The sequence below is a fragment of the Atractosteus spatula genome, chromosome 25, assembly GCF_055471065.1.
Source record: "Atractosteus spatula isolate fAtrSpa1 chromosome 25, fAtrSpa1.hap1, whole genome shotgun sequence".
Classification (NCBI taxonomy): domain Eukaryota; kingdom Metazoa; phylum Chordata; class Actinopteri; order Semionotiformes; family Lepisosteidae; genus Atractosteus; species Atractosteus spatula.
In genome coordinates, this window is record NC_142730.1 from 7470350 (window position 1) to 7480469 (window position 10120).

General features: G+C 49.2%; 2 protein-coding genes across 2 annotated transcripts; one reads left to right on the forward strand and one right to left on the reverse strand.

Moving 5' to 3' along the window:
- Positions 1-938: 938 nt before the first annotated feature.
- lysmd1 (LysM, putative peptidoglycan-binding, domain containing 1) lies at positions 939-5717 on the reverse strand. The gene is made up of 3 exons (XM_088905839.1): positions 4571-5717; positions 4063-4394; positions 939-2641 (listed from the first exon to the last, which is right to left on the reverse strand). Exons 1-3 carry the CDS (start codon positions 4748-4750, stop codon positions 2461-2463), a joined length of 693 nt encoding a protein of 230 aa, XP_088761965.1. The 5' UTR covers positions 4751-5717; the 3' UTR covers positions 939-2460.
- A 377-nt stretch (positions 5718-6094) lies between these two features.
- scnm1 (sodium channel modifier 1) lies at positions 6095-9902 on the forward strand. The gene is made up of 8 exons (XM_088905760.1): positions 6095-6214; positions 6482-6552; positions 6866-6954; positions 7537-7634; positions 8369-8469; positions 8664-8815; positions 9094-9229; positions 9559-9902. The coding sequence occupies exons 1-8, from the start codon at positions 6164-6166 to the stop codon at positions 9656-9658; spliced, it is 798 nt and encodes a 265-aa protein (XP_088761886.1). The 5' UTR covers positions 6095-6163; the 3' UTR covers positions 9659-9902.
- The last annotated feature ends 218 nt before the right edge of the window (positions 9903-10120 follow it).

The window sequence follows — 10120 nt, forward strand, 5'->3', positions numbered from 1 at the left end:
AGAGTAATTTGTGTCATATAGAAATGGTTTTCTTTGACCATCAGCATATTTTCAAGATACAGGGTATACAAATAGGGCCCATAAATACAGGTCTCCCTCAGATAAGATCGATAATAATGTTTGTGTCATAACACAAAGTAAATAATGCCAAAAAAGATTCTTGCCAGATTCTTTACGACCTTGGAAGTCAGGAAATGAAGATTGACGTTTAGGGTGCAGTTCCACGATGTGCCACTGGAGGGACACACAGCTCTTCCCTCTGTGATCAGCAGCTACTACTATGATCAAGGTAACACAGTAGGGAGGCATAATTATGGCTCGGGATTTTCAGTCATTGTCCACTTAATTTTTTAATTGCCGGTCTTGTAAAGCTCTTATCGACAGATATTAGTACACTGTTACACTGTGATTGTTTTAAATTAAGGAACTTGGCACTAAAACGTGTGAAGGAATATTACATATTATATTCAGGATGTGCAGTAGTTTCTCTGCACGAACTAACTTAATTCATTAGGGCAAATGAGATTTGAGAAATAAGAATAATGTGATATTCTGCAAGCTTCTATTAGATTAATTAAAGGAAAACAGCCATAAGAAACTATTGATTTTATAAGATCAGACTCTGAGAAGAAACAGATAGCTATAATTGTTAATGCTGTATGCCTCCCAGGCATGATCTGCATAGCAAGTAGCACCAGGTACAAAACCAGAACTGGCTAATGGGATTAGGGATCACTTATCATGCGATGCTTCATTGCACATCAATTAGGAGTCACAATCTGAGGAGAATCCAGTCACCAATACCGCACAACAACACTTACCCAAGTACAGCAATTCTTTCCAGTTGCCGGCGTTTGCAGAGTGCTCCCATCTCAAAAGATTCCTGAAGTGCTTCTTGTACAGGAAAATCAAAAGACCCCACTACCGGGCAAAGATTCGATCGCTTTCTTCTTTATTTTTTTGCATTGGGTTTTAAACATCCCGTAGGGTAAACGCAGTCTTTTTAACTTTCTGAAAGTCTGGCTGTTTCCTGCCTCTCAATATCCTAAAACCCCTGCATGTGCGAGCCCTCACGAGCCTCCTGGACTCAAGCGCACCGTCTCGGGTTCAGAGGAAGGGTCCCCCAGGCTGGACCGGACCCGACGCAGGCCAGTGGATCCAGGTTTGGGACGTCCCGACAGCTCGGTTACATGACACAGCTCCCCGAACAAACAGCACAAACAACGAAGCCCTCCGCATTCAACCGTGCTCAGCCTGCGACAGTTTTTGCCAGTGGAAGTAGCATCTGAAGTGCTTTCATTCCCGAAACACAGCACCTTATTGTTTGGGGGGTATGATGTCACTCAGCAGCCCCCTACAATGGCAACAACAGTCACACGACTCCTGGAAAAAGGAAGGCGCGATATCCACGGAATGAATGCACCTCTGTCGCTACTTTCAACAGCACAAACCAGCCCAGACAGGGCACAGATGAATGAGATCGGTTCGGTCCTCCTGCACCATCCCAGGAGGTGCAAGTGATCTTACACCCTGCATCTCAGGAACGAAACCAACCCACACGCTGCTTTAAGCAGCACAGAGCTGAGGACTGCCGTGCAGCCCGCCTGGCGCACGACTGAAGAATCTGGCTCAATGACTTGTACAGGCTGCAGCTCCGGCCACAGGTCTGTACCGAACCACGAGCACGCAGCCAGGGAGCCAGGCCTCACGGCTACAGGACGGCCAATAGCCATCAAACTGTTATTCATGCTGACAAATCAGTGCATCGCCTCAGCAGAGCACAGAACATATCTGCCAAGGAACAAGTAATAGGTTTATTCCATGCTGAAAAGAGAAGAGAGAAAACACAACATTTCGGCTGTAAAGCCTTCTTCAGTTGGCCTGAAGAAGGGTCTTCAGGTAGACACCTGAAGAAGGCTCCATAGCCGAAACATTGCGTTTTCTCTCTTCTCTTTTCAGCCTGGAATAAACCTATTACTTGTTCCTTTGCAGACTACGCCTGCTGACGCAGCTGCCCACCTGAACTACAGAACACATCTGACCTTAAGTACAGAAGTCACGAAATAAGTCGAAAAGTTATTTCAACACGGAAAACCTACAAGGAGTCCATCTGATGTGCTTTTACAAGGAGGATTCCAGCACGATTGACTGGGTCAGTCGGCATGTGAGTTTGCTGTCGTGTTTGATTGTTGCTGATCTATTCTGACCGTCCTCCTTTCACACTTTGTCGTGAGTGTCTTTGCCAAGCTGGAGGGGGGGTTCAGTCCTGTGCTCTCTATTTCCCATATCTTGGGCATCCAAGACAGCGGTTTAGCCCGTCGAGCTACCTGGGCTCATGCAAGTGTGAGCCTTCCCTCCTTCCCTCAAATAACAAGTCAGAAATCCACTCGGCACCGGTATCCCAGGACCTCCGTGCTGAGGGGGGGGCGACACAAGAGCAAGGGGGGGCCTGGGGTGGCGTCAGAGCTGGAAGATCTCGTCCTCCCTGTCCCTCAGCCCGCTTGCGCGCTTGGTGATGGTGAGCGGGACGGGGCCCAGCGTGGCCCCCTGGTGCATCCTGGGAGAAGAGGCGGAGCTCCGGAGCTCGGCCCTGCGGTTGGCCGAGGCTCTCCGGGGGCCGGCCGGCTCGAGTCCCGCCAGGCTGTGAAAGCAAAGGGGAAGGAATTAAATCCTCTGCAGGACTGTCCCGGGACAGCGTCTGTTTGGGGTCTCATTTCACCTCGTCGTCTCCTTCTGCTTCCTGACTCCCTCCGCTTCCAACAATAACATCCTTCTGACAACCTGAAAGGGGGAAATAAATTCTCAGCGCACCCCACAACCCGCACTCCGGCCTGTTGCCTGCGAACCCCTGAGGAAGGCTCCCCAGCAGGGGGCGCAGGGTATTTCCTCTGCTGGGTGTGTCGTGCAGGTCGAGCATTAACACAGCTCACTCTAACGTCTACTGCAGCACTACAAATGACCGCACCACCCCTGGAATGGAAACAGAAACTCCTACCGCACAGGACTCAGGCCCAATTCAGGTTTCACAAGGTGCAATGCATATACCTAAACATCACTTACTGTACATGCTAATGCAAGGTTATTTAAAGGGGAGCTGCAGCGTCATTTTTATATTTCGGGGTTCAAAAGAATCAGCATTGATGAGGGCATTTCAAACCTCAATGAAAGCAAAATATACACAGTAATGTATTAAACCTCCAATTTACACCACAAAATAGACAAAATTATCGAGGTATGCACAGTGCCATGTTCTGCGATTGAGAACGAGGCAACAAAACTTCCAGTAAGGTGAAAAGGCCCTATTACACTGTAAACAAGTGGGCTTGTGAAAAAATCTCCTTTAGTCCAATAGAAATATGGCTCTCGCCTTCGAGAAGGTTATGCTGACAAATACTACTTGTTAACTCTGCATGCAGATCTCGTTGGAACATTTCAGCAGTGAAATGTCTGCAGCACAGTCTGTACTTATTCGCTCGTACATCACAGCGTACTAGTCATTACAGGGACTAGTGAGCAGGAAGGGCTGCCAACATGTTGCACAGACTTTCGCTCTCCCCTGTGGTGAGACCAGGGGTCTGCGACAACATGGCGACTTACAGTACTTTCACCAAGTTATCAATTTTGTGCTTGTCACCCGTAAAATTTGTTTTAAGCATCTAGGTTTTGATTAAAAATGTTCAATTGCTAAATTGCAGTACTGGGGCCCTGGGTTCAATTCCTGACGTGGGGTGCTGTCTGTGTGGAGTTTGTATGTTCTCTCTGTGTTCAGATGGCTTTCCTGGTGGGTTAATTCCCTTCTGGGAAAATCAGCCCTGGTGTGAGTGTGCGAGTCTGCCTGCCCTGTGATAGACTGGCGTCCCGTCCAGGGGGTACCCCGCCTTGCACCCACTGAATGCCGGGACAGTCACCAACCCCCCCAAGCCTCTTGCAAGGAAAAATCGAGCGGTTAAAAAAATGGATGAATGGATATTCACTTTGAAAGAACTGTGCCTGCATCCTTCATCCACTGTAATTAAATGAAACGTCATGGGACACCCAGCTGTCCAGTCGGCCGGCACTCACCCCTTCTCTCCCTCCCGCATCTTCCTCACAGCTGCCTGTTTGGACTGGCTGATCATGCAGTCCATCCTCTCCAGGAAGTCCCTGGCCGAGAGCTCCGAGTTCACCCCAGTGCCGGGCGCCTCGGGCTCGCCTTTCGTCTGATTGGCGGACGCGCCGTTCTCCTTCAGGTCCTCTCCGCGCTCCCCGGCCGACGATTGGCTCGTCCCCTCGCCCGCCGGCCCCGCCCCGCCCCCCGGAGGCTCCAGGTCCATCAGCACCGGGATCGAGAGAGACTTCTTCAGGAATATGGAGTCGTTGGTGTACAGCCTATTGGCTCTCTTGATTTGCTCCATCTGCAAAAAAAAACACACACCAAAAAACAATCTTTGAATCGGGAATTTATTTATGCGAGTGAGGGAAAATATTTTGCGAAAAGAGCCGCAGACGTTTCGCAGAGCCCAAGTTACATGACCTCATGAACTCTCCTGCTCAGGCGAATCTCAGAAACTAACCCCCAGGTGGCACTCACCGTCACCCCGTACTTCAGCGCCAGTCCCTGAAGCGTCTCTCCGGGCTGCACCTGGTGCTCCACCCGTCTCTCTCGCACCGGCGACCGGGTTGAATGCACCAGGCTGCCGTAGGAACGGGTCCGGCTCCCGGAGAGGAGCGCCTCGCCCCCGGCAGAAGCAGGGAGCCGTCCCGAAGACATCGCCGATGAAGATGTCGCGCTTGTGTCCCCTCTGTTTTTCGTCTTAGTCCAGTTCGGTGGTCTCCAGATGAGGCTCCATCGAAAGAGTCCCCGGACCCTTTCAAGCTCAAATGCTGTATAGGTCAGTGGCCCTCCCTGCGCCCATCAACAGTGTGTGAAGATACTTCTCTTGAGAGCACAAAACGTCCGGTTACGAATTTCTAAAATGTTTGGTAGCCTCGGCATCACACACAGACTCAACAGCGGGAGATTTGTGTGAGAGACGGGTGTGAAATCGGAACGACAGGAAAGCCTTCGCATCCGAAGTACAGTTTAAGACCCCCCAATGACTCGCGGTTTGTCAGACGAAAAATTTGATGACTCATAAAATTAAAAAGACGTCCGCGGGACCGAACAGAGAAACTTGGGGTACCGGTTTCACTGGACGGGTCTGTTTTATGCAGACTAGCTAAGCGCTAGCAACCGTCACCCAGTTAGCTAAACACAAGGTTCTTGCGCACTGAGTGCGCAGGGTTGTTTCTGGCGTTTCCTAAGCGTTACTGATCTGTTTTTATCCCGAAGATCCATCCCTCGAACGGCTAAAAAAATACAACTACAGTGTATCGACGCTGGAGTAAAAGCTACTTGTATTGTGGCTAAAATAAATACAACGTATCTGTTATTTATGCGTCTATCTATAAATACCTCGAAATTAAAACACCTGAAATAGAACCCGTAACAGTCGCGAACGATGTCCCTGGAACTGTCAAAAATAAAATATCAGTACCAAAGCAAGTCTAAAAATTAGTTACTCGAACACGTTTTCTGTTTCTGTTCGTTGAACATTCTCGCGTTTGCATTTTCTTGTCACTGTCTTTTCCGTGTTTTTGTAGCGCATTTTGTTTAAAAAACCCCGTTTCATCATAGTGACGGAAACCTTAAATTATAACATAACGTCCTCAACGCCAAGCTTTTCACTACATACAATCGTCCCCGAAATGAAAGTACCCTAGGAGTTGTAGTTCTGCCTAATTCGGAGAGTCATTGGAACAACGAGATAGACATGACGTAAAAAACTACAATTTCCATAGTTCTATTGAGCGTGTAAGCTAGGAATGTTGGGAAAGGCGAGGCCCCACAGTCCCATGGGAACTGGAGTGTGCATAGAGAAACAAGCGGGACGATTCTATAAGTATGGTACATCCCTAGACCCATCAATTGCATTAATTAATTATTACGTTTACAATAACAAGACTTGCAGTTGTATTTATGTTGTCCCAGTCAGAGGTTTCACAAATAAGTCGGACTCCCAGCACCCACTCGATAGCCATTAACACTTGAAAAACTACAAGTCCCATCATCCAGCAGGCGGAAGTGATGTTTGTCCGATGAACGAAAAGCAAGGCTGAATACTTTTCTGGTGTTCTTGTAATAATGTCTTTTAAAAGGGAAGGGGATGACGCTAGTCAGCTGAATGTCCTCAAGGTATGTCTTTTGTTATTTAATATTTCTAGAGTTTTTTACTTGTGCTTTCGAAAAGGCCAATGCAAACATAGTAAAGGTACAGTTGAACGAAGCTAGCTATTTCTCTCCGAAAAGTAGCTCTAAAGGGGATCTTAACTTTGTGCCCAGAGTGTCTTTGCCTGCTTTTGCGTCTTGATGAAGAGATGTGTAATTTAGGGATTAATCTGAAAGGCCCTTTCAGTTAGCCAGGCTGGTTCATGCCCATTGAGCCTCTCTTCTCACTGGCAGAAACGACGCGTCGCTGATCTCCTTTCCAACTTCATTCCCGAGGACGAGGCCGCCCTGATGAAGAACGGAAGGTAATCCCACCTTTGCATAGCGCCGCCCTAATCAAATTACTCCCCACGGTTCAGCCTAAAGGGTGTCCAAGTCGATGTGGGATGTGTTCTCCACACTGGGTATAAAGCCATCTGAAACTTCTGGGCTGTGGCATCAAATTGATGCTTGCAATTACCTTAGACCCCCGCCCCCCCCAAGACTGAATGCATTTATTGTTAGGATTATGATACACTGCAGATGAAGATTCCTTTATCTCTCCCTTCAAGGCAGTATGGGATCGGGAATCTAGCCTCTAGGCGCTCTCCCTCTCCGCCCCTGTGCTCTCCCCCACAGGTACGCCTGTTTAGTGTGCTCGTCCCGGCCCGTGTTCGACACCGTGGACATGCTGGCCGTCCACAGGAAAGGGAAGAGACACCTGGAGGGTAGGTCTCGCCTGTTCCAGACCGGGTACCAACCGCACGCAGGACTGCACTCCAATCTGGGAGCTGACCCGGGAGAGATCGTTTCTCTAAAAGATCAGGGATGTTAATCCTGGTGTCCTGGCCGAATTTCCCCCCTGGCCTTTACCAATCATGGCCTCCTAATAATCCCCATCTCTGAACTGGCTCCATCACTCTGCTCTCCTCCCCACTGAGAGCTGGTGTGTGGGGAGCGGACTGGCGCATCATCCAGGTGGGGCTGCACACTGGTGGTGCTGGAGGGGATCCCCTTTACCTGTATAGAGCTTTGAGTGGAGTGTCTAGAAAAGCGCTATAGAAGCGCCAGGATTATTATTATTATTATTATTATTATTATTATTATTATTATTCCAGCGAGTGAGTGCTGATGAGGTCGCCTGGGAAAAGCCTGGTGAGCCATGACCCCCTCCACCCCCATTTAAAGTCAAGAAACCTTATTGAAGAGCTTAAATTGCGGGGGGGGGGGGGCTCCTCCTCCTCCGAGCGCAGGGGGTCCTGCGGCCCAGGCGCTCTGAGGGACGCGTCTCCTCCCCCGTGTCTCGGCAGGGCTCCAGTGGTCCTACAGGAAGAAGCGGGAGCTGCAGAACGAGATCGAGAAGCGGCGCCACCTGGCCTACGTGCGCGAGGAGGAAGGGGGCAGGCAGGTGAGGTCAAGCTGCTGTGTAATCAGACGACCACCTTTAAGGCTCACATATCCTTATTCCCCTTTAACTGAAGCTGTAGGATAGAAGACGAAGCAGAAGAACAACCCAGAATCCTATTCATATTTATCTTTCTGCTACTTATCATCATCATCATGATAAACACTGTTTTATAGAGCACATTTAAAAGTAAGCTGCTCAGAACTCTTTACAGGAAAAGGAAAAGAACAGTTAAAACAAAAGAGAGCAGTAAAAGACAGGAGATTACAGAATGAACCAGAAGAAGCACAAGGGATTAGCAGGAGAAGGTGCAAGGAGCAGACACGGATGCTGATTAAATAGAAAACAATAAGCTTTCTGAGGAGGAAGATTTTGAGTCTGGATGTGGAAGTGCTCAGGGAAGAGGACACTGGGATCCTTGAGGAAGGAACTCCAGAGCTCTGGGGCGCAGTAAGGGAAGGCCCTGACTCCTATAGCGTGTCACAAAACCCTAAAAGTGTTTTATATTGCAAGTGCCCGTGGCTGATTGTTCACAACTACGAGCTTTCCGCGACTGAAATATCGGTCCTCTTCCCTTAGTTGGGGACTTGACTCCAGGACCAGTCCAAGCCCCTTCGCCTAAGCAAGCTCGTGCAGCTGTCAGGCGTACGAACCTCCATGCGTGAGCAGGTACGTTGACTCTGGAGGACGATGAGTTTACGTTTCTCTTCTCCTCTTGCCCTGTCGTTGCCCTAAAGGAGACAGTTGGTCCAGCGCCTCTGCTGGCCCAGACACGCAAGATTACCCATCACGCCTTGCTGAAGTCCACCCCCTACAACAGCTGCCACCAGAAGAGAAGGTAACTGGTATTGTCTGTAAAAACCTTCAACAATAAAATGGTCAGAAAGCTTGGAGCCCTGTCTGCCCTGCTGTGGAAGGGTTTGCATTTGAAGTATGACATTAAAAAGCATTGCAAAATAACTAGGCTTCTCCTTGGCTTTCATTTGAGCTCTTGACAAACAGCTCAGAGAGGAATGTGTGTTTGTCTTACAGCTGCAGGTCTGAATCAAGCCCCAGCTGTCCCCCACCCAGCAGGACCCCTGTTCCCAGGAACCAAACGTTGCAAGCTCCAACAGGGGGGACATCAACGGTTGACACCACACCAGTGACCTCACTTCCTGGACACCATAGCAACAGTGCACTAGGTGCTAAATCATGTGCATAGCTTGTAAACATATTCACCTGAAAGAATGGCAGTTTTAAATGCAGCATATGCGTCTCCTGTCCATGTGTTCCTGTGATCACATCTCTGTAAGGCACCGGATATAGTTTATGGCTACTCTCATAAGAATGAAAGATAACTTTACATCATAAGGCAAATACAAAGCCTAATTTTAAAGCTTATTGTGTGCGGCCCTGCTTCACGCTATTACACATTATTACAGGGCCCTGCTGTAACTCCCTGCTCTCTTACCTTCCCCAGAGATCCCGAGAGAGGGCGTCCCCGAGAGAGCGAAGGAGAGCGCGAGAAAGAAGTCCCGGCCTGCGGCGGCTTCCGAGCCTGATCCCGGGGCGGCACAGAGGCGCCAAGAGATGGAGCACTACCTCAGGCTGAAAAGGTAACCTTCCGCGTGTGCGAACCTACAGGAGGTGGCCTAGAAAAGGCATCTGCCCTGTTCTCCTGGCCCTTGGCTGGTATCATTTCCCGGACACTGACTTACTCATCCTGCAAAAGAAGAGCGAGGGGGGAAACGTCAAAGCGGATGGCAAGGCAGTGGGGCTGGAGAAGAAGATGCTCCCACTGGTACAGCGACCCCCGAATGCCTGCCGTCTTCGTAACCCACTTAACGCATCTAACGCCATGGCTGTGAACGACCCCGAAAGCTGCAGTTCTCCGTTTCCCCACCAGGTGTCAGCCTGACTCTCCGTCCTCTGTCCTTCCTTGCAGCTCCGGGTGGCTGCAGGACCGAAGTGGAAACTGGGTGAAGGATGAGAACGTGGAATTCGACTCCGACGAGGACCAGCCCCCCACCCTCTCCCCCTCCTGACTCCACCTGTCCCAGAACAGGAGAGCATTTGAACTGTTTCAGAGAACATTTGCACAGCAACGCCAGTTTTGAACAGCAAAAGACTGAACTGCTGTAGGTGGAAGACAAAATGTAATTATAAAGAAGCGATTGAAGACCTTTTAATGGTCAGATCTCTCATACGCTCTCTGGGGAGAACTAAGATGTTGTGTCAATCTTTTTTTGTTATTTTGTAACTTATACCTATTAAAATCAGAAAGAGAAGTATTTTTTTTCCCCCACTGATGCATAAGTGCTGATGCTGTTGTAAGAGAAATTCAAATGGTGTGATGTGTAGCCACCTGAAGGTTCATTCTTTCCCCACAAATCTCGTGAACATAAATAACCCGCTGTTCAAACGTGGGGCTCTTGAAAACTGACCTCTGCTTCTGCGTCAACATGCCAGAGCAGCAGCAGCACAGCAGGACTGAGAGGAGCTGCTCA